Here is a 24,356-nt window from a genome sequence, read left to right as displayed (position 1 = left end):
GCCAGAACAGGTCAGAACTCAGCTCACACGGTGCTCAGAGCTCTCCTTAAATGACAACTCCTTGGTCTTCACCCCTTCCCTTAACTCATCATGCCTGGGCTGCCCCGGGTTCTCCAGACCCCCATACTTCCCAAACAGATCTGAAGAGCAGTGGTAATTGCGTTGTTCCCAGGGTTCTTCCCACACTTTGTTCAGCTACTTGTTAAATTCCATTTTACAAAAGGCTTTGATTTTCCTCCTCACTCTTCATGTGCCTACACTTCATTTTCGTGTGGCAAATTCTGCCTTAAATGGAATGGTGACTTGAAGCTGCTGACCTGCCAAGGTCCAGCATGAGCTGGAGTGTCTGCTGAGGAACAATTCTAGTTTCTGCAGTTTAGCAGCCACACACAGCACATTTCCTGTTCTCAACTGCAGATAAGCAGAATTTTAGTGCTTACAGTGGCACAAGGAGCTTGTAAACTGCTCAGGTTGGCAACTCTTCCCATCTGATTCTTAGGGCTGCTTCAGTGCTGCTGTCACAAGGAAACATTCCCCTCACTGAGAGAGATCAGTCTGATTTTTATTTAGGCCTCAACATATGTTGTACACGAGATGAAAGATTCCTATAAGAGCTGTACATGTTCTGCTAGCAGCCCTGTCCCCGGGGAGGCTTCTCCTAGCAGCCAATCAGAGTAGAGAAAGCCTCCATGATCACACCGTGAGTGACCTTTCCCCACTTCCTGGTGAGGCAAATGCCCGGATGCCCGCGAAGAATGCCCGGGAAATTCACGCCATGGGAGGAATCTTAACACATAAAAGCAGCTAACTATGACACAACAAGAGCCATTTTGCTTTGGGTTCTAGGAGGGAGCAGGGGCTCGCTTGTAGGTTGTGCTTGGCCCCTGTCCTCCCCATGCCTTTTCCTCCCTGTGGCCCTGCTTCCCTGTTCCCACAAACCAGATTGTCATTGCGACGACCTTGTGCTCTGCTCCCTGACAGAGCAGGCGCCGCTGCAGCCAGCAATCCCTGTCGTGTTTCCTGGGCACAGCCAGTGCCACCACCAGCCTGCACCCAGCCGAGCCCACAGCTGCCACCGCAGCTGTCGTCTGCAGCACGAGCCTGCCTGCATCCGGCTGCAACCACCACCACTGCTGTATTTCCTGCGCTGCACGTCTGCACCAACCTGCTGTAGCATGAGCCCGTAGTGACCAGCCGGCCGCTGCTGCCTGCACTTGGCTGTGCCTGCAGCTGCCGTGCCCCGAACCTGGGAACCTGCAGCTGCTCCAGGATTGCACCCGTGGCCACGGCAGCCTGTTCCCCGCCAACAGAAGGAACATGCAGCCTGGCACTGTTTGGAAATGGCACCCAGCCTGCCATGGGAGCTACACAAACGCACTGCGGGTCGCAGCACACACACTCCGCCTGCTAGGCTGATGCTGGCAAAGAGCTGGGGTTCTTGTGGTAATGCTGTCCCTGTCTTCTGTTTCTTTCCCCCTCTCTCTTTTTCCTTGCTCTGCTCCTTCTCCTTTAGTAGAAACACTTAACCTTTTTTATCAATAAATGGTCCTCGGATATATTGCTGCGTTGGCACTTTATTTTCCTCCAAGAAATCGATCAAAAGAATTCTTCCTGACTGCCCCTTTCATTGTGGAACGGGACACTCACATAAATATGAATAAAAACATCTACTCTCTACTGAGTGCTGAAGTTGTACAATCACAGAATGGTTTGTGTCAGAAAGAACTTTTACAGTTCATCTAATCCAACCCCCTGACATGGGCATGGACACCTTCCACTAGAACAGGTTGCTACAAATCCCATCCAGTACTTTCTGCTCACATCTGAGAGCAGAGCTACACATTCATCAGGTCCTCCTTATCTTTGTATCTCTGCTACTCAGTAAAATATCTTTAAATTAAAATTAAAAGAGGACTGTGGAAGCTTAAGCCACATTAAACTCAACTAAGTATCAGGAATAAGTAAAAATGTCACCCTAATCTTCATTTTTCTAAGGGACAACCCACACTACCTGCCTCCTTGGCTCAGCTCTGTCCTGCTCCAAGCACTAATTTCCCATTTCACTAGAGCCAATGTTCAGGGTGTTGTGTCTGACAGCAGAGCCAGCTCTCATAGCAAGGCTCTGCCAAAGAGGCAGCGATAGCAGAGTTCTTGTTTGCTTGGATGACTCTCCAGCTTGTCCAGCCAGTTCACTCTGGCTTTAGTGCCAAAAGGTCTGTCAGACTCTGTCCAAGAATGTGATATGCCTCACAACTGTCTCCAGTGATTGAGGACTGAGACCCCAGACTCTGACAGGAGCCCCTGGCCTGGCTGAGGTGGAACGTTTGCCAAGTCTCAAAGGACTGGTACGCATCTCCATGAGAACGGAGTGCAAGAACAATGGAACTGGTCACAGTGGACTGAGCCAAGGCTACTCGCCCAAACTGGTCTGTCCATACCAGAGTATGGACATGTACGGTGTGCAGCCTGTTCCTGCGCACCCAACCTCAACATGGGTGGTTCCTGCTCTGGCTCTGTGCCCCTCATTTTGCCTCCACATAGGTGGCTCCTGCTCTGGCTCTGTGCCCCTCACTTTGGTTCCCACCTTCACCAAACTCTGGAGACTCCCACTCACTTTTGTGATCACCCCACTGGACAAGATTGTGTCTATGGGCATCTCGGCCTCGAGGACTCGTCCCTCCACGCTGGTAGCTATAATTGCCCTTCCCCTCTTTCTTTCTCTTTCCTTACTATTCTTTATTTCTTTCCCCACTATTGCATTTTGGTGGCACTAAATAAAGGTGCATTTTTAATTGAGTAAACTATCTCCCACTGTGTCTTTTGTGCTCTGAGATCCCTAAAATGAACCATCACATTCCCCGCATATGCTTGCAGACCCTGACAAGGTCCCTCAGTGAGCCTGAGTGACAATCAGGACAGGTAGGGCTTCACGAACAGGAAGTCTTCAGGAATTTAAATACACTGGTAGTGTCAGCTCCAACACTGTCTGTTGCACATCCTCTGCTCATCTTCCACTGCAACCCTCTGGGGATCCACCTTGTGCCCACTGTGCCCTCAAACTGGTGGTGATATGCTTTGGAACAGCTCAAATCTTTTCCCAACATTAAAAGGAACTGTGTATAACAAATCCTACTTCAGCTGCCTGTACTGTCCTAGAGCACCTCCCAGATAGGGTAGAGGGTACTTTATAGACCAGACCTCCTAATGTCCCTCCTTTCTGTCTTCAGTTTAACAAATTTGGGTTCAAAACAGTTTAAAAAAATTTGTTGAAACAGTAAAAGTCGTGGTGTTGGCCATCACAGCTTTGGTCCTTCCCAAACCGTGTCTTGAGCATGACACTTGGAACAGGACTAGCGAAACTGCTCTCCTGACCACAACATTGCTGCAATTTGAGAAGAATTCAGGGGGTTTAACACAAAGGCTGCACACAACAGAAGGAAGAGGTACCTGCACTGATCCTCCATGTCGATCTGCAGCCAAATGAGATGTCAAGTACGAGGTATTTGTCTGCCGGCTTGGCTGGATCTCCCACTCTCCTCGGCGATCCGATGACGCCTGCTCAGGAGTTCAGGAGCATGAAAGAAACAGAAGAGAGGGCAAAAGGTGAATACAGAGAAGAAATAAAGGTGTGTTGGTTAGTGAGTTAGTTTCTTTGCAGAAAGCAAGGCATTTACATTTTTAGCTGAGATAAAATTCCCCTTTACCAAGTGCGCCTCATTATTTACTTCCATGGTGGCTGCAGTGATCCACTGGGAGAGTGGATTTCATCTCCTCTAGCTGCTGTATGAAGGGAAAGATCTATTCCGGCAATAATTTCTTTACAACAGCTTCATTTCCATGGATTTCAGTACAGCCACAATTACACTGACAGTATTTAACTATGTCAGTCAGGCCAGACACACCAAAGCACTTGGCATGGCAGCAAGATGGGATTCACAAGCTCAACCTCTTTCAAATGCATCTTTTTAAACTAAAATTTGCAACATAAACCAAAGCCAAACATTTCATTTCACCCAAAGGCAGTTCCACACACTGATTCACCTGTGCAGTGCAGAAGGAAATATCCATACCTGCTTGACTGGAGAGATGGTTGGGGGTTTTTGGGGTTTCTGCAGAAAAGTAGATAAGAAGCTTTGGCTAACAAGTTTCCTCTTTGCCCCCAACAGATGAGCATGTCAGGTGATTTAAAGTATTAGAATTTCATATGTTTTCTTAAAAGAATCACTTTGAACTTGCACTTGAAGCTCTGGTGGGTCACTGTTGGGAGTTAGGGTTTTCCTTTTGTTTCTTTCATAGAATTTTGTCCCATCTGTTGCTAAGAAACAATAATTACCCATACTTAAGAGAACAAAAGATGTGGCTGCGAGGAGGAGGAAGGGTGCAGCTGGCTACTCTCCGACCTGAGGGCTTTTCTCTTGGGAAAGGCAGAGTTACCTCAAGATTTAGGCTACAGAACGGGGCACAGCTCCTAGCTGCCTCTCGCCGTCGGCACTGGGGGGAAAGAGTTGAGCTGTTGCTTACTGTGGGGAGAATTCACTGCCACTGCTGGAACCCAGCCCTGTACTGCTTCTTCCTTACCGAGGGTGAGCCTTTCCTCCTAAGAGCAGCCATAGGACTGGGACCTTACTGGCACCCAACTTCACTAGAAAGGACCCTCATCATTTACTGAGGTGCCTCAGGGGAAATCCCAGGACTCGAAGCCTTCCCCCTTCAGGGGAGCCTCTTGCAGTTGAGTTCAGGAGCCCAGCTGCCACTGCGAAGCCCTGCCACTTCGGGTTTTTCACTACATGGGACACCCAGGGGCTCCTGCTATGGCTGTGGAGTTTCTGATACATTTCATTTACTACTCCAGGATCTGCTCCTCCCAGCCGCTGCTCCGAGGTTCCTGCTGCAGCCCTGAACCGCTCTGTGGCCGAGCCCGCCCCACAGCGCCCCCTGCCGCGCGGGAGGACCATGGCATCTGCCCTGCCCGGCCGGAGCCACCAGCGCCCCTGCCGGCCGTGCCCGGGACTGCACCCGAGGGGACAGTGCCCCAGGCCGGAGCCACCAGCGCCCCTGCCGGCCGTGCCCGGGACTGCACCCGAGGGGACAGTGCCCCCGGCCGGAGCCACAGCGCCCCTGCCGGCCGTGCCCGGGACTGCACCCGAGGGGACAGTGCCCCCGGCCGGAGCCACAGCGCCCCTGCCGGCCGTGCCCGGGACTGCACCCGAGGGGACAGTGCCCCAGGCGGGAGCAGGCTGGGCTGGGGTCCTGGTTCTGGCTGGGGCTGCTGCCGGGGCTGTTTGCTTGTCTTGTCACACATAGACATACTAGTAAAGAACTGTTAATCATTTTCCCATATCTCTGCGTGAAAGCCCCTTAATTTCAAAGTTATAATAATCCAGAGTGAAGGGGGTCATACTTTTTCCATTTCAAGGCAGGTTCCCACCTTCCTTGAGAGACACCTGTCTTTCAAACCAAGACAGCCAGCTTTGGTGATAACACATCCAGTGCTCACCTAAGACCAAGAAGGATCTCAGCACAGCAGAATGCAAATGACCAGCGGGAAGAATGAATGCTTCCCAAGACTGAAAAGTGTGGGACAAACAGATCTGTGTTGGCCTCAGGCCTCAGCTGAATGAGACACCATGGATCTGGCCAGGAAACAAGAGGCTCCAGCGAATAAACCTGGGTTGAGAGCAGTGAAAGTGCACCCAGAGAAAGACTCCAGAAACCTTAGAATAAACTTCAATAATTACTAGTAAACTGTCATTCAACTAGAGCAGGAATACATGCAAAAAACAGAAGAATTGAAAGAGAAGCCTCCATAAAACATCCATTATTGCTCCCTTTGCTCTGACTACCTCCTGGAGTGACCAACAGGGCTGAACTTGCTCTCCCAAGCAGGCACCAAAACCAAGTGCTATTTCCCTAGAGGTGATTTTGTCATAGGATCATAGAATAGTGTGTGTTGGAAGGGACTTTAAGATCATTTCATTTATCAAATATTTTCACTACACATTCCTCCCATTAGCCTGAGATGCTGCTTACACCTCTTGTCCTTGGTGAAATCCAAAAAAAAAAGCATCTCCCTTGGAATATTTTTTAATGGGTGTAATTCACAAGATTAGGAACAACTGGAGAATTCCATGAGGTTTCATGAGCTAGTGGAAAGCACATATTTAGTGCTATTCTTCCACGGCATCAGATGGCTTGACTAGCCCAGGGAATGACACTACATCAGTGCTGGCAGAAGCAGGCTCCTGTCCAGAAGCCTGGAACCAATTTCCAGGAAAGGCTCCAGTAGCCACAAGAGCCAGATTTGTCTCTTTTAGCTCTACAGCCAAGTACATGACAAACTGGGTTTGAAGCTGGCTTGAGGTGAGTCCAACACAACCGAAGGAGTGACACCAAGGAAGTGATGCCATGAAAATCAGAACAGAATAGACTAGACTAGACTAGAATATTCTGAGCTGGAAGTGACCCACAAGGACCTGACTCCTGGCCCTGCACAGACACCCCAACAATCCCACCCTGTGTCTGAAAGCATTGTGCAAACACTCCTGGAGCTCTGGCAGTCTCAGGCCATGACCATTCCCTGTGGAGCCTGCTCAGTGCCCAGCCACCCTTTGGGGGAAGAGCCTTTTCCTGATATCCAACCAAAATGTTCCCTGATACAGCTTGGGAGCATCGAGTTCCCACTAACACTCATCACCCTCCTACCAGCTTCCAAATTACCCAACAAGCATAAAGACAGAGGGGGAAGAGCTCACTCATTTTTGATTAAAACCCTTCACTTTCCAGAGGAAAAGGCCATAAAGAGGAGACTGCACATTAGCTCTTTACTAGGAGTAAAATATTATAAGAGGGAACCTGCAGTTATTACACCCAAGAACAAAAATTAGGCCATTAAATCTGGAGACGCAAACCCACACCTTCAATTCACTTCTCAAGATGCTTGTTTTTTTTTTCTTTTTCCTTTAGAGAAATGCTTTGCTCAAGACTTTAAAGGAATATCCCTCAGAAGAGAGTTGTTTGTGTTTTGGTGAGAAGAACCTGATTTCCCTCATGCTATATTAAATAATTCATCATCCTAAGTAATGTTTAAGTGAAAATATGACAAAAAGCTCCTGTGCAATCCAGAACTGGACTATCTGTGCAGCTCAGAAGAGTAAGGACTGCAGGCTGCCTGCATATTTTGGAATTTCTTTGGGCCTTTGTGAACTAAAATGCCTGAAAACGAAGCCAGGTGTCACTGTGCTGTCAAGGAAACACGATGCCTCACACATACACAATGTGAAGGTCTGTGGTCAAGGTGGACAATAGGCGACTGGCAGAACAATCCCCCCCAAACCAGGGGGTTACTGCATCCATCAGGGAATTTAATAAAGCAGATGACTGTATCAGGGCTCACGCACCAGCCCACACTGATCACCATGCACACATGCTGCAAACAACCCGACTTCCTACAGCAACACTAACCAAGGAGGGGCCATCTTGACTGTAGCTGATGTACTGGGATGTATCCTACCCTATGTTAGCTGTGTGACCCCTCAGAGCCCAGGAAGGCTGAGCCCAGACAGGCTGTTGCACCCCATGCTTGGTGCTGTATCCACTAACCCTAGCTCGAGGAACTGAGCAGAACATGGGGGTTGGGGGAGCAGAATAAGCCCAGAACCACTCCCTGGGAATAAGAGCAGCAACAGCTCCAGCTTAGTTGAAGATCTACTAAAAGTCTAAGAATTCTGTTAACACAGAAAATCCAAACTCTCAACAGCAACAAAACAGTACAAAGAGAAATGAAAAAATGGGAAATTCAATTTCCCAGTGGCAGTTAATCCAGACTGTGATGCCTTCCTGAGGGTTCTGCCCTGCCTGTTCTTTGTGCTCTGCAACACTCATACTGTGAACTGGACACTTTGAGAAGGACATATGGATGTTCCTGGGACACACAACCCTGCCCACAGGTTGCTCTGTGGGCAGAGGGCACCTGCCCTCAGGTTGCCATCAACACAACTCAGTCTGCTGCATGGTCCATGTGCTATGAGTAAAAGCACCTCAGAAAATGTAGTAGTCAGAGAGTCTAACCAGGCTGGACGATTGACTTTAACCTGTTTACCTACAAACTACAGAAAAACAACCCCATTCCAAACTGGACTCCGGTTGACTCACGATACTGAGAATTTCTGGTTGGTACCTTATTTCAACAACCCATTGCTTTGACAAAATCCTCCTCAAATCACCATCTCTAAATTAAGCAGGAACTGTCCTTGCTATGACCAAGAATCAGCCCCAGCCATCTATAATGCCATGTGGCTTCTGCTCCTCCAGTGCCAGAGGAATTGGGACAAGAGGCAAGCAATGCACCTGATTGCGAAGGGCCTGTTGTGATGGTCGATCCCGGTGGATGTGGCTGTCTCTTGTCACTGCAGATGTCCCAGAATCTACATGGACAGATCCCACGGGAGTAGGCTGGAAAATAAGGTGTTGGTTAGGGCAGAAACTCTCACATGCACAAACTCACCTGATCAAGCCAGTAGGACGCAGAAAAACATCAAAACACTGCCCAAAGGGGGCAAGGAGAATTACAGCCAGGGCTATAAAATCCCTGTGATTTACAGACATGAAATTTGATGGTGGACACCAGCACCAAATGTCTTGTATAAAAATTAATTAAGAAGATACAATTAGGTGCCTGTCTCGATGTCAGATCACACCTAGTGTGTCTCACACAGAATTATTACAACAGAAAATATACAGACTTGTTTTCCTCCTCCCATTGTCTCACCACTTGTAAAAATCACGCTTGCATAGAAACAAGACGTGTTAAAATTAAAGCTTCATCTGCTCTCTTCTCACCAAAGTCATAATCCCTGCTCCCAACATCGAGATCTCCATGGCAACCACCGTGGTTGTCAGCAATAGCACGCTTGTCTTACAAGGTGCTCTTTATCAACTGCCTTTGTAATTAAAGAAAAATGAAGAGAAAATCTTGATTCACAAAGGGAATGATTTCTTACGAACTCTGTTGAGCACAGTAAGCATTGGAAATGCTAAATATAGTTGGGACAGTAAAGCACTGGCAGTGGTTCCAAGTTTAGCACTGATGGCATTTGATCTGGCACCAGTGACAATTCATTTACAGATGTCATTACTTGGTCTTTTGGGGGGATTGTGAGCAGAATGACCCAAAACAAAGGGCTTTAGATTATTCTACCGTATTTCCCCATGACACATCCTTTGGCCAAGGTCCTCCTGAGTTTAACTGGGTTTTGATGATAAAAGTGATGCAATGAGATCAGGGTCATGGTCCACATGGAACTGCTGAATGGAGATTGGTTTCTGCCACATTTCCTTGCCATGTACTGCACAGAGCTATGAGTGTCCTACAAGATATTCTGAGTTCGGGAGAGCAAGTTCAGATTAGATATTTGGGAAAAATTTCTCCCTGTAAGGATGGTGAGGCTCTGGCAAGGTTACTCAGAGCAGCTGTGGCTGCCCCATCCCTGGAAGTGTCCAAGGCCAGGTTGGATGGGGCTTGGAGCAACCTGGGATAATTGAATGTGACCCCCATGGCAGGGGGGTGGAACAAAGTGGGCTTTACTGTCCCCTCTAACCCAAACCATTCTGGGATTCTACTATTCACTGAAGATGCATCAGAACCCTGCCTCGATCTCCTGTATCTTTTTGATGGGAACATGACCATTATAGGGGGTTTCTATGAGTCTCCTGCTTTAAGATGGATTTTAGATACCGGTCTCCAGTCCTGTGCTAGACTTGAGGGAATTCAGTCTCATCGTGTTCATTGTCACAAATGGGAAAATGAGGCTTGAATGTCCAGAGAGCTGGGATGGGGCCTCCATCCATCAGGAAAACTTGCAGGCACTGTGTTGAGAATTGAAAGATTTGGTCCTAAACTCACTGGCATTAATTGGGAAAATTTGGAACAAAACGACAGGGGTGGGGAAGTAGCACCTAAAAAGGAAGGCATGGAATTTTGCAGGAAGAACTCACAATTGGCCTGCCGACCCAGTCGTAGGCATAGTCAAAGGTGTAGCCTTTCTTTTCAAACAGCTCCGTGAAGATGGTCCGTAGGTAATCGTAGTCTGGTCTCTCAAAGAAGTCTAATCGCCGGACATAGCGGAGGTATGTGGCCATCTCCTCTGTCAGAAAAGGGGAAAAAGCAGCAGCTTTTATCCTGAATCTTCCAAATGATGTGTTAGAAACCAATGTCTGGGCTGCCAGCACTACCTCTGGCTTTTCTCCTACAAGTCATGGTTTTTAGTAACAGTTCTCAAAGAAAAACTATTCAAACACTTCTCAAGCAAAGATAGAAGTCCCACCTCTGCACAAATCTGACTTCCATACCCTGATTTATTCTATACATTTGTATAAAAATAAACAGAGTGAGAAATAAACTCACTAAACCTGACAACAGGCTGCTCACAGGCATTTAGAATGCTGTTGACCAGAGAAGCTGTGGCTGCCCCATCCCTGAAAGCCCCATCCAGGTTGGATGGGGCTTGGAGCATTCTGGAATAGTGGAAGGTGTCCTATTGTGACACTGGTAGTGCCTGAATATTCAAAATTAGTCTAGAGGGGGAGGCTCCAAGGTTAACTTACCTGAAGAGGGTTAATTTACAGACCAGGGTTTGGTGTTAAGCTAATTAATTGCTTTCTGCATCTGGGTCGCACTTTGCATGCACAGAATATTGAGCCCTAGGAACTCATGTCCTGCCTCTTCCCAGTTCTCCCTTGGTTCATGGCCTTGCCTTCAGCCAACAAAAATAAGAATAGAACTGCTGGTTGATACTTAACTCTGTCTGTGGCTTGGGGCTTCCATGGAGGTAAAAGAGGGAGGAAAAAACAAGAAGAAAGAATCCTCTCTTTCAAGTACCTCCAGAAGGTGGAGAAGAACCAGTTTCAGGCAAGGAAGGGGCAGAACTTAGTTCTCCCACCTCTCATCAGCCCAGACCTGAAGAAGCTGTGAGGAGGAGCATTTTTCCCATTGGCAAAAAGATGAGAACAGCCAACCTGAAGCTGTTCTGCTTGGAAGCAGGTGGATTTTGGAATGAGACATCTGGGGAATTACAGTGACTTGAGTGAACAATGATCCTGTTCCAGATTTGCTGCTCCTCTTTCCTTGCTGGGAAAGAGCCGTGTGGCACAACAGCTCCTACAAGAATGGGATTAATTGTGGGTGCTCTCTCTGGTGTCAGGACTTCAGAAACCCCCCAGAAAACCTCCGAAGCCCACTCTGTGGCCAGGGGACCCTGAGGAAGGTGCTAACTCTGTACCCTGCTCTCCTGGCTCCAAGGTCTGTTTAACTGGAGATCAGGTGTTGGGCTTGGCTAGAAGCATACTTTAGTAACACTCTCCTTAAAATTGCTCCCAGAAAGTGGGATTCATGGACAGACACACCATCCCATCTTCCAAGCTGGCCACCTACACCTGCAACACCTGTAAAACCTTCCATTTGGAAAAGAATTAACTTGGTAGTTCCAACACAGTCATTTGGGTGAGGGAAAATAATGAAGAGCTCTTTTGGAAGGAAACTAAGAAATAAAGCAGGCATACAAGGCCCTTGAGCACTGTTCAGCCTCCTTGATGAGAAGAGTTTTGTTCATTTTGAGACCTCAGGCCCTGCTAATTTATAGCAGCGGCTCCAGTTGTTTGCCAGCTTGAGGAACAACATGATGGATGCATGTCATCCAATACTTTCTGACAGAGGAGAGCAGACCCATTCTATTTAACAAGGTATGGCCACCTCCAGCTGCACTTCCACAATCCCATCAGGGCTTTACCTGGAAAGTTCTCACAGAGAACTTCAACCGGAGTGTTTCTCTTTGTGTCCCCAATCTTCTGATATCTCTCTTTTAAGGTGTCAGCCTGCAGCGCACAAAGACAAAACAGTTGTGGAGAAAGAGTTCAACCATGTGAGAAAGGACATGCTGTATGGGAAGAAAAACAAGGTATTTAATGACCATTCTGGGTGACATCAGGAGATGCTACTTGTAACTGAACTGTGTCGTGGACTACACCAGTAGGAATATTTCACAGGCCATTGGCAGAGAACATCCAAGGATGTTCAAAACATCTTCATTCATGAAAGGCAGGACCCTTATTAGTGTCTTACAAGGCTCATTTCTCACAGCCCAGTCCTGAGGACTGTGCAGGGAAGGTTTCATGGGAGAAGGAAACAAAGGTGCATGAACTGTGATGGCACATCAGGACCTCCTCAGGCTTATTGAGCTGCCTTCACAAACAACAAACAACAGCAAAACAGAACCATTACACAGCAATTTGGATTTTCCTCTGTGCAATAGAATGTTACCACACTGATAATGACTCTACATCAGTCACACTTCTCCCAAATCCCAGGTTGCTCCTGCACAGCCTTTCCTTTCATCCCCAAACCAGCCATCACTCAGCACTGGCTTAATATCTGGACAACAAGGAAATGAAACCATTTGTAGCTGATTTCCCACCTAAATCAGCCTGAGGCAGAGAACTCTGCTCCTGTTGGCACCCTAAAAGTGGGGTTTCTGCCTCCATTTCAAAATATGCCAGTTAGACCTGGTAGCAGCATAATTAACACTGTAGACATTCTCTGCAGATAACAGTACAGACCAGAAGTGTAAGCTGAGGAAACCTAGAAGGGCAAAGATGCCACATTCTAAATCCAGCTGGAGATTCTGTGCTCGCCCTGGACCTCAAAAAGGAGTCAACTAATTCTTATCAAGTTCAGCACTGAACTGAGTAACTTTTGCAGAGCATTGTAAAAACTTGGAATTATTTTAGAATAATTTACAGGATTAATTTAAAGCAGGTAAGTTGAACTAAGCCAGAAAGAAAATATGTACTAGAATAACACAGTTACAGAGAGGTATGGACATAAAATCAGAGATGGTATGATTTTTTAACCAATCTCTTTCATGCTTGAAAACTCCTTCTTTGCTTTTATGAGCTGCTGCTGACATTTCTGGCATGTGCCTGATGAGGTTGAGCTGAGACTAACCCTGGATAGGTGGTGAAAAACAGCTGAACAAGGTCCATCAACTCAACTGGGTCCATACCCACTGACCATTGCAGAACTCTGCCAAGCAGCTCCTGAACCCAAAGCCTTGTCTCCTTTTTCCAACAAGAGCTTCTTGTCTTCCCTGATAAACCCAACGTGATCACTCCCTTCAATTCCAAAGTTGAACACAGTAGGTTAATCACCAGGGAGGTGATGGAGAAGCGAAAATGCAGCTTCCAACAGCTCTGGAGCCAGCAAGTGACTTACTCCTTGTTAGCTCAGCTGATGGATGTTGGCGGCAGTCGGCAACTCAATTACTTGCAGCTCTCCACATTGTACACAGCATCTCATAAACTCCCCAGCACTGAGTGTCCAGTGTCTCTGGAGGGAAGCCAAGTCCAGTACTTGTGCCAGAAAACCAGTTTTTCAAGATGAAGTCCATCTGTGCATCTAAACCCATCAAACTGCTCCCATTATAAACACGGATCACAGATGCAGCTGGGGGATTGTGTTGCCGTAACTGGAATTTCATAAACAATCACTGTGTCCCAGTCATGCTCCAGTTCGGGGCAGCTTCCAATCACAGCTCTCTCACTGCTGTCCCTGTCTCTCTGTTCAACCTTCTCTCTAAAATTGTACCAATTTGGCAACTTGAAGTGCCAGGTACTGCATTTCTACCTTAAAACCTTCCCTGCAGCTAAACTCAATGCCTCAGTGTTGGGCTTCAAGGACACAAAGGAGAGGACAGCGTTTCTGATTGGATTTTGCCAATGTTTCCCCAGTGGACTCTCCTTTGGGCAGAGACTAGCCAGGGTTTTAAAGGACAAAACCTGAAGCTCAAACCTACCTTCAATCCTTGCCAGGGCAGGCTGCCTCGGAGGAAATACATGAACATATGGCCAAGGGCTTCCAAGTCGTCTCGACGACTTTGCTCTAAAAGAGAAGAGATGACAAATTATTGCTGCAGAAGCAGAAATGGCTCTGAGATCTCAGCAGCAGTCACACCTGTATTTGAAATAAAGGTACCACAGGGACATTCACTCACTGTCTGCAGCTCAGATCTTGTGCAAAACCAGAAGCTGTTTTAGAAAGCCAGAAAATGTGTAAAATCAGCCAGAAGCTATGAGATAACACAGGAACTGCACAACACACATCCCAACCTGAGGTAGAACAGACAACTCTTAATTGCAGAGGGATGAAGCAGTGTCCCAATTCTTTTCTGATCTGCCAGTGTCAATGGTGCCATTGTGGTGCTGGATCATTTCCTCTGGACTAAATGGGAACGGGATACTCACACCCAGCTGCAGGGATCTACCCTTGCAAAGTGCCAACCCTTTCTCAATTGCCTCTGCTGCTCATCAGAGCAGATCAAAAATAGCTCCTTCCAGTGCGGTGGAACACTTGCTGCTACTGCTATGCTGATGTTGTAATTATAAATAAAGGGGGGAAAAAGGGGCAGGGAGCCAAAGGAAAAAGTATCCTAAAACAAGTGGCCAAAATGCATTCAAAACCCCAGGAGAGGACAGAAGAGTATAACAGATGTGGAGGCAACACTGGGCTGGGCTGAGCTGCATTCTTGGGTTCACTGAGCTCGAGGACTCATTTGGTGCAACCTCCCCTCCTCTGCACCCCACCTGCTCCAGGATCCAGAGCAGATCCAGCCCATAATACTGTGGCCACTTAGCCCACAGGAGATGCTGGGAGTGGGAACACTCAGGAGAAGGGAACTGAAATGACAGTTCCTGCAGTTATCCTGATTAAAAGAGGAAAAAAAGAGGATGCCCTGGGTAATTTAGTGCAGTGATGCAGATGGACTTCCAGGAAGATGGTTGAGTGCACTTGTCTCTCAGAAAAACTGCAGTCAGACTCCTGAGTGTGAAATGTGAAAGGACTGATTCCACCTGGGCTGGTCTGACCAGCGAAGCATTAGCTCCTCACAACCCCTCTGGGCAGAGACAGTCCCCCGAAATACACCCCCAGAAGTGGTTTGGACCCTTCCCCTCCATGAGGCACGGTGTGAGCTGAAATCCTGTGTGAAATGGGTCCTAGGGAAGGCACAAGGTGCACTTCAAACACAAACACATCTTCCTTCCCTCCACATCGCCTGCACCAGCAGCTTCCCAGCCTGCTCCCACTGAGCCCTCCCATTCCTCCATCCCTGCCTGACTCTTCACTTTCCAAAATTAGAAGCTAGGCTTATCCCTCCTTACTCCCCAAAGAGAGTGAGCTCTCCAAGTGGGAGCCCACATGCTAGGAGGCCTCCTAGAGAATATTCCATTATCTCACTGCTTGTATAAATTTAAGAGAATATAAACATTTAATAAGGGGTTTTTTTTTTGCCTTTCAGCCACAGAAATGTAATCTTCTGGTAGGAAAGAAAGCAGCGAGGAGAGGAGATGAAAGCCGGGTTTAAAGTTATTTAAATCATTCATTTTTTCCAACAAATTACTAGGTCAGGAAACATCCAACTCTAACACCTGGAACTGGAAGGCATTAGGACAGTGCTGTGCTATAAAAATCTATTTGTCTGTCATCCAGTGCAGCAATCACCGCCTGCCTGCTTGTCTTTTATCAGTGCAGGGCTGCTCCCAGTTATTTAGTTCCTAATAAAAACTGTAATTATGAGGCTTCCAACATTTCAGCTGGCTCGATTCCTCAAAAGAGGAGAGAAAAAAAAAGCCACACAACTGTAAATGGCATTGGGAGGTTCACAAATAGCTTCAAGGGTGCAAGAGAGCTGAGCCAAGATGCTATGGGAGATCTATAGGATTCAAATGGCAAGCTGTAATGTGTCCAGGGAAGGGACTGGAGCTGGAGAAGGGGCTGGAGCACCAGGAGCAGCTGAAGGTGCTGGGGAGGCTCAGGGGGGACCTTCTGGCTCTGCACAACTCCCTGACAGGAGGGGGCAGCTGGGGGAGGGTTGGGCTCTGCTCCCAGGGAACAAAGGACAGGACAAGAGGAAACAGCCTCAAGCAACAGCAGGGAAGGTTTACGTTGGGTATTAGAGAAAATAATTCACTGAAAGTGTTGTCAAGGATTGAACAGGCTGCCCAGGGCAGTGATGGAGTCACCACACCTGGAAGTGCTCAAAAGATGTGTGAATGTGGCACTTGGGGACATGGTTTAATGGTGAGCACGGCAGTGCTGGTCAGTTGTTGGACTCAATGACCTTGGAGAGCTTTCCCAACCTAAAGCACAGTCTGTAAGCTCCCCCCAGGCAGACAAACCTTTGCCAAGGTGTGTGTTGATGGACATGTATCTCGCTGTTCCAGTGAGACTCTTGTGCTCCCTGTAGGGAATGTGTTTTTTGGTTTCGGGGTCGATGTACTCCTTGGCCAATCCAAAGTCTATGATGTGAATGACGTGCTCCTTCTTATTGCCCTGCCGGCCAATGAGGAAGTTCTCCGGCTTCACATCCCGGTAGATGAGGTTCTTGGAATGCACGTACTCCATCCGAGAGATCTGCAAAAACCACGAGGGAAACGTTACTTGTGAGCAGAGCTGGAAGAGGGATTTGTCATCCCCTCCTTTCCAAGGCTATCATGCTGTGCTCCCTGCTTTATTCCCACGGAAATGGCAAAGGCTGTTTCTGAGGCGTTACCACTGGGATGCAGCTCTTGGCAGGATGCCACAGGGAGCTGCAGCAGCCTTTTTGTATTGATTTTAAACATACTAAACTGGTTACCAAGAGCTCTTCCCTTGCCCACCGCCTTCCCCTGTTGCTCTGTCTTACCACCTTCCTCCCTCGACCCATATGGTGTCTTAGACATGCCAGATTCTTCATGGAGGGGGGTTTTTGGGCAGGCAGAAGCTTTACGATCTTCAAAGCTGACTAAAATAATAATTAATCTCATTGCTGTTAACTAGGAATAGTTGGAATTTTTTTTTTCAGCTTTTGACTAATGTTTTTCTGGAAGTTTGACTGAACGGGAAGGTGATAGGGCAGGAACCCCATTTCTGAGGTGATGGAGTGCCTCTAATAACACATCTTATTCAGAAGTTCATCATTAAAATTGCTTTTCAAAGCAAACATTGCATGCAGGTAATGTCTGAACAGGCTGCCAAGCAGTTCTCCTTTGGGTCCTGAACTTAGGAGATGATTCCAACTGGAAATAATTCCCAATTTAATTTCATTTATTACCTTTAATTGCCTTTTTATGTTTCAAATGAACACACATGAACCCCCATTTATGGCTGTCCTGGCTCCAGCTGCCCTGCAATGCCAGAGGGCACAGCGGCTTAAACAAGATGCTCCTTTGGAAAGACTACTGGGATTGACCCAGATGTTTGTGGGCTGGAAATGCCATGAAACCTCTGCAAAGCTCCACCAACTCCCAGTTTTGCACTAACGAGCCTCAGTCCCCAGAGGTCACTGCCACACCGTTGTGAGGGACATCCAGGGTGAGGGCCACCAGCTGGTCACCCCCTCTGGGTGGATTCTGGTGGGGAAGCTCTGCAGGCTGGAGTCTCTGGGTCACAAAGCCAGGTCACTCTGCCCCAGCCAAGCAGCAGGGACGCCCTGTCAGCCTTTCCAACGCCACTGCTCACTCTGTTGGGCTGGCAGACCCTGACTGCTCCTTCATTTCTCACTGAATCCAGATGCATTCCCAGCTGGCAAACCGAGACCACCCCTTCTCTTTACAGATCTTGCACCCACACCTGGTTTTAAAAGTCCACGTGCATGTGATCCTCCATCACACTCCCAGGCCCTTACCATGCACCTTATTTTAAAGGAAAATCTGCTGCATTTCCATCTCTCAGAAAGAAGTGGCAGGCAGGAGGGGGCAGCCCTCCTTATAAAATAAACAGCTGTACAGGGAGGGCAGCAGACAGGAAAAATTTGCTGCAGGTGAATCAAGACTTAAAACCAGAATTTGCTCAAAGACTCTTCAAAGAAGGGAACAGCACGTGCTGCCTGCTGCTCCCTCCTCTCGATGCAGTGATTGATTCCAATGTGCCGAGAAAATGGGTTTCACGGCTAACAGCCATTATTTCCAATCAATTACAGGCTGGTGCAGAGCAGAGCAGATGCTCTTCAGTCATTCTTCACACTTTGAATCACCTACAGGACACAGCAGCAGGTTTTGAGACAAAAAGCCACGTTGGGAGGCAATTCAAATGAAGATGCAACCCTTGAAAGTGGAACAAAGAGCTTCCTTGCCTCTCCACACATAACAAGCTTCCAAGCGGAGCCTGACTGGCTCATTTGATTTGTTCCTGCTACCAGAGCAGCTCAGTTTTTGAAATCCCAACAGCAATTAGGGAACCTGAAAAGGGCCCATTTTTTTCTTCTTTAAAAACTCTTGGCAAGTTGCAGCAGGCAGGACAACAACCTGGCCAGCTGAGGTGTCAGATGAGGCAATATGCTCCAGCAGTACTCAAGGGTACTTATTTTCCTGCCTTTTTTCCTCCCACCTGCCTTTTTTGCTTCTACCACACACATACACAGCTGCTGTGGGGTCTTTCATATTCCTTCTTTACTTCCACCTGCCAGGACGCTTCATGCTGGAGAGCTTTGCTCAGCCATGGCAGCTGAAAGACGCTTCCCCAGTCAAAAAGATGTTTCATGGAGTAGCTTCCATGCTTTATTCACACTGACAAGACACTCTTCCTGCTCGTGGCTGCTGTGATGTGGAGTGTCTGGGCTGCATTTCCCTTCCAGACTCTGCTTGAGCACACACAAGCAGTGGTGCTGCTGCACAACTTCGGCATCAAACCCATTGCGTGGCTGAAGGAGAGGGGAAGTGGAGTTCCCACTCCAGAAATGTGCTGGATGCAGAGGTGCAGTGCCTACTCCATTGGGTTTGAACTACAGGTTCAAACACTCTGACTTTATTCTTTCAGGAGCAGAGAAACCATTCGAGGAACTGGGACTGACTTGGAATTGCTCTAACACTGGAAAAACAGCAAGCACAGGAGCATTAGGGTAGATGGAAGACTGAATTACAGAGGGATTTCCATGGCCACGGCTGGCTGAGTCCATCCTTGGAGCCATAAATCTCCATTTCAGATGTCAGAGAAACCCTTAGGAGGGGGAAGAATCCTTTGGCACACAGCAGGACCCCTGTGCTGCAGTGGAGAAATGAGAGGATATTGTGACATTTAGCAGGTGCCAAAGGAACCCGTGCTTTCATTTGCCTTCCTCCTGCCAAGGCAGCAAGTGTAACAAACCCTCTTCTCCCAGAAAGGTAACTCTTAACAGGCTGATCTTGACAGCAGTTCCATCTCTACACCTTCCTGATAAATTTGAGCCCTTCTTCCACACATCACTTGCTTAAATATAGATTAGATCAGCAGAGAATGAAATTAATCTTGTTCAGAGACAATTTTGATGGTCACAGGTAGAAAAACATCTTGCCATAACTTGGTCCAGATCTCACATCCAGAGTATTTTTCCAGTGCCTGGTGGCATAACAGAGCTTGTTGTAAACTGTCAGTGAGCATCATACAGGCTGGATCTGGCCAAGACTGAAAAACAGAAGCCTGAATTAAAGAACATTCTCCCATGATTTATGGGCTGAGATAGGGACTGAGATAGTGACCACATTTTAATTGCCAGGCTTGGCTTTGTTCAGGAGCTTCATCCACTGGATCTGATCTCCTGGATGTCTTCAGCTGCATGTGGAGCATGGAGGAAGCAGATAGTGTCTGTACAATTCCCAAACAGGCTGTCTTTCTTAAAGACTCATTGTCATCCAGTCTCTCTCACTCTCAGCCAGGAGAGTCTTCCTGATATAAAACTATGAATTTTCCTGTAATCCCAAGTGGCACTTCTTAAGAGACACTGCCCTTGTTTTCCCTAGAGAAACTCCTCTTTCTTCTAACATCTGTAAAGGATCCACTGTCAGTCCTGAGATGCTGCAACCTGTGAAGCTCATTCACACCAGCCAAGCAGAAATATGTATTAAAGAATATCTTTCCAGGATGTCTCTGGTTAAAAATTGACCAGGGGACTGGATTCTCCTACAGACATGGGGATCATCCTAAGTATGAGGAGAAAGATCAGGTTGCCCATGGTTAGAATTACAGCAGCTTAAGCAGACTCGGCTGGTTAGAAGCAAGAACAAAATGTAATTCATGGATGTGAACCCAAGGAGTTTGAGAGTCCAGCTTTCCTTTCTGATGTCTCTCACACTGGAGCGTGACACGGTGACTGCAATCAATTAGTGTGGGAGAAACACAATTTCCCCATAAGCCTTGTGGCTAGAGCAAAGGGCTTTCATTTCATTTGAGCAGTAAGTGTCAGATCCTTTAGAAAACATTTCTCCCAGGGCCAGGTGATGGGGCACACCTGAGGATGCTGAATCTGTCTCCTTAAATGTGCACACTTCCAAGCTGGCAACACATGTAACCTCACTGAGGAGGCTGAGAAGGCCCTACAACATCGCCCCATGGCCAAAGGAGCATCTAATCCTTTGAGAGAACATCAGCTCCTCCATCTCTGACTGCTTTTGCTGTCCCCCTGCATCAGCCTCAGCATGTGCTCTCCAACTGGCACCAATGCCCTGGTGAGCTGCAGCCTGGCCACAACACAACAGGTGATGCCAGTGAGGAACATCCAAGCCCAGAGCTGAGCTGCAGCCCCAGGACCTGGCAAAAGGCAGCAGCCATGGCTGTGACAGTCCTGATTTCCCCAGCAGTCCCTTGGGAATGAATTTACACCTTTATATTTTCCCTCCAAAGGTCACACAAGCCGTATCTGAGGCTTTGCCAGCTGTTGCCAGGTGATTTAATCAAAGCCAATACTATAAATTTGTTTTCCATTGATAAAGAAACATTCAAAACCAAGAGAACTTGACTGCTTTGTTGTGGGAGGCCTCAGTACCAGGCAGGTGCTGTTCAAACTTCTGCAGTTCTGATCTCAGTTTTCCATTTGAGATTCTGCTGTGTCAAGCTTCAGTTTATCTGGAAAGGATTGTCTTCTTCATCCCTTACATCTCCTCTTCCCTACCATGCTTCTATCTGTGGAGTTTTTAATGTGAATATACAATCCCAACTCTGCTGTGGAGTATCTTGGTGGTCCATATCCAAGATCTGGATATCTGCAGATATTTAGATACTTAGGAATCTGCAAATCAGTCTGAAAACCAAAAAGGCCAAACTGACTGGCTGGCCTCACCGACTTGTGGAAGTTTCTGTACCACATTTAGTATGTTTAGCTTTCATGTTCACTTTTAACACAGATCTGGATTCAAGCCTGGATTCCTTCCAGCTTGATTTCCTTTCCTTTCCAAGAACATTAAAGGCTCAGTGATGTTGCCCATAGAACTATTATATTCCAAATGTCAGTAACTTAAACTCATTTGATTGACCAAATTTTTGACAAATTTGACCAAGGCAGAGCCCTCAAATGCTGGTATTTTGGCTAAGGAGGGCTCAGCTGCCATTGCCCTGTGAGTCTTTGGGCAGCACTGTAGCACCAAACCAGTAGAACTGGTAGGAGTGTGGGAGGGTGCTGTGCTCTGTGTGTCCCACGGAGCAGATGAGAAATGAGATGTTCCTGGGATGTCCAAACAGAGGGAGGGAGCTGGGACAGGTACTGGAGCATGTAGGGAACGTGGGACGCAAGTCCATAGGAATCCAGCTTCACTGGTTCTGCTGTGCAGGAAGCCAGTTTCTCATAAGCATAATTTGACCTTCCCTTCATAGGCAGGAGTCCTTCTCACCCCTGACAAGTTTTCTTCTATAATAAAGATGGACAAGGCACTGGAGGGACAGGACAAGGGGACATTGCTTCCTGCTGCCAGAACACAGGGTTAGATGGGATATTGGGAAGCACGTGAAGGCACACGTTTCCCAGAGAAGTTGTGGTTGCCCCACACCTGGACATGTTCAAGGCCAGGTTGGACACGTTTGGAACACCCTGGTCTAGTGGAAGGTGTCTCTGCCCAGTGCAAGGAGGGTGGGATTAGATCTTTAAACGTTCCTTCCAACTCAAACCACCCGGTGATTCTATGATGGAAGAAGATTCTCTCAGCCCTGAACCTCGCACTGTGCTGACCCCAGGATGGATGGACAGCCAAGGAGAGCCGCAGGGCAGGGCCCTGCCCATCACTCACCAGCTGAATGGCGATCATTAACACCGTCTTCAGAGTGAACGTCCTGTCACAGAGGTCAAACAGATCTTCCAAGCTCGGACCAAGCAGCTCCAATACCATGGCGTTGTATTTTCCACACGGTCCAAAGTAATACACCTGGGGGAGCCCTTCAGCTGGAAGAACAGGAAAAGAACTGGAATCAGTCAATGGGACAAAGTTAATTCTCTTTCCCTTGCATGCACACCCTTCGTTAGGCAGAGTTTTATTGTCACTTCTTGTACTGTATTCTCTCTGATGCTGCCCAGCAAGGAGATAAGTTCCAGCACAAACTGTGACTGAACCAAAGGCCAAACCAGTGCAGGCTCTGCTCAGCTACACCCTTGGACAGACAAATGGATTTCAGAGCAATTAACACAACCACCTGAAAGTATTGAGCTTTGGCAGCTTAAAGGCTTGGATTTTGGGAACAAGACATGGAGTTCCCTATGTCCCACTAAACTCCAGGCAGAGAATAGCTCCAGTTGTGGGCTGGCACTTGTTGGAGCAATTAGGAAGATGACAGTCCTTAGAGAAAATGAAGCATGGCTAAAAAAGGGCTGCTTTGTCACCAGAGATAACACCTAGCCCTTGTTTTTCAGCACAACCTTGCACAAAATTTATGTTCAGTAAAAGGGAAAAAAAAGCCTTTTCCTTTAAAATAGGGAAATGTTTTAAATTTTGACCAATCACCACACAAAAACAGGTGATCATGGTCATTAGCATATATGCACACATACAACTATCAACACCAAACTGGTAGGAGCCAGAGCCCATCTTCCCACCCAACAGACTGCTCTGTGGGAGTACAGTGTTGATACTCAGCTGGCAGGGGATTTTTGGGTGGATCAGCTTTCTGAAAGGGAAAAAAACCAGCCTTAATGTTGGAAGACTCACAGAGCTGCATAGCACTCCTGGAATTACCTTTGAGTCAAAAAGGAAACCACAGCAGCCCATACAGGAGGAATTTAGTGCAGGCCCAACTGCTCATTTTGTTAATCAGCACCTGCACCAGCACTCGGCGTCCCAGTGTCAGCGCCAAGCTGGGTAACATGTTTAAATATCTATGCATTTCCAGTCAACACCTCATAAGGAGCTCTAAAACACAACAGAAAGGTTTTGTTTTGAAATATAGGGCTTTGTCTTACGTCAAAACAAAAATATTTGCTTGAATGCCCAAAGACACGGTGTCCTGCTATTCAGTGTAAAGGCTGAGCACAGGGAGCACTGCTCTATGTGCAGCCTTTTCTCCCACAGAGATCCAAAAATTATAGTGCATGGGACCTGAAAGCACCGTGATTATTAATTTTATTGCATGTTTTAAACCAGTGCAGGCACACACCTGGATTTGCATAAGTGATCAGTGTCAGATATAGCAAAACACCCGACTAATCAGGTGCAGTTTGGTGTCGGCTCTAGGAGGTGCTCAGGCAGTGAAACATTTCAAGCTGGAGCCTGTAAGCAACACAACAAGTGCATGTCCTACTCCGGATTTAGGGGAGCCCCCTTAATCCACCCTTATGGCACTTGGAACTCTGCAACCTGCCAAAAATGTAAAAAATGCAGCACTGAGATCACTAAAGCTTGTGCAAGATCCCAGAACTTGTGCTCCCAAGTACTGCTCCAAAAGAACAAAACCCAGTTTGACAAAGATTACCCGAGGAGGGTTTTAATCTCATTAATTCACACACTCAGGGAATCTGTCATCAGGATGCATTAACGGGATATTACAGAGTATTGCAGGAATTCCCTGTCTAACCAGTGTTTTCTGTCCCATGGAAAACATTGACCCAACCTGGGTTTGGGAGGCTGCTGCTCCTAACAGAGCTCCATGCTTTAGGAAGCAGTAACACTCATTAAATCCTCTAGCAAGACAGGATTGTTTGATGCAGAAGCAATTCAGAATGCCAAACAATGATGGGATATGATCCAGGCAGCTCCAAGATGGTTTCAAATATCCCCAAATCAACATAAATGGCAATTTAATGTCATCAGCTTAGTGCTGAAGGCTGGAATAATTGCAACAGCTCTTGAAGTGACTCAGTGTGAGCCACTGGCTTTTCAGTAAAGTCTGAGGAGGACTTACCTACAAAGTCACCTCTAACACCAAGATCAGCATCTCTATTTCTTAGAGAATAATAGAATAATAATGGAGAATAAGAGAGTAACAGGATATTTTATGCGAAGTTTAAACCTGAGCCCATTATCGATTCTAGATACAGACAGACAATAAGTACCTCTACTGCAATTCCTACAAGTCTCAAATAGTGGAACTGAGGAAAGAA

The 24,356-nt window shown here is 47.2% G+C and overlaps 1 protein-coding gene across 3 annotated transcripts in view; it reads right to left on the bottom strand.

Moving 5' to 3' along the window:
- CSNK1G1 (casein kinase 1 gamma 1) overlaps positions 1-24,356 on the bottom strand; it is a 104,910-nt gene that overhangs the window by 10,611 nt on the left and 69,943 nt on the right. For all 3 annotated transcript variants that reach the window (XM_066328619.1, XM_066328620.1, XM_066328621.1), the window contains 7 exons: positions 22,057-22,208; positions 16,225-16,459; positions 13,845-13,930; positions 11,784-11,868; positions 9,994-10,142; positions 8,347-8,451; positions 3,448-3,555 (listed from right to left, as the gene is read on the bottom strand). In XM_066328619.1, coding sequence (XP_066184716.1) covers positions 3,448-3,555; positions 8,347-8,451; positions 9,994-10,142; positions 11,784-11,868; positions 13,845-13,930; positions 16,225-16,459; positions 22,057-22,208 — 920 coding nt within the window. The remainder of the gene's footprint in view (positions 1-3,447; positions 3,556-8,346; positions 8,452-9,993; positions 10,143-11,783; positions 11,869-13,844; positions 13,931-16,224; positions 16,460-22,056; positions 22,209-24,356) is intronic.

This window comes from Sylvia atricapilla, chromosome 13 (assembly GCF_009819655.1).
Source record: "Sylvia atricapilla isolate bSylAtr1 chromosome 13, bSylAtr1.pri, whole genome shotgun sequence".
NCBI classification, from domain to species: Eukaryota; Metazoa; Chordata; class Aves; order Passeriformes; family Sylviidae; genus Sylvia; species Sylvia atricapilla.
Note: the sequence above shows the minus strand (reverse complement) of the source record. Positions and strands in the feature narration are given on the sequence as shown.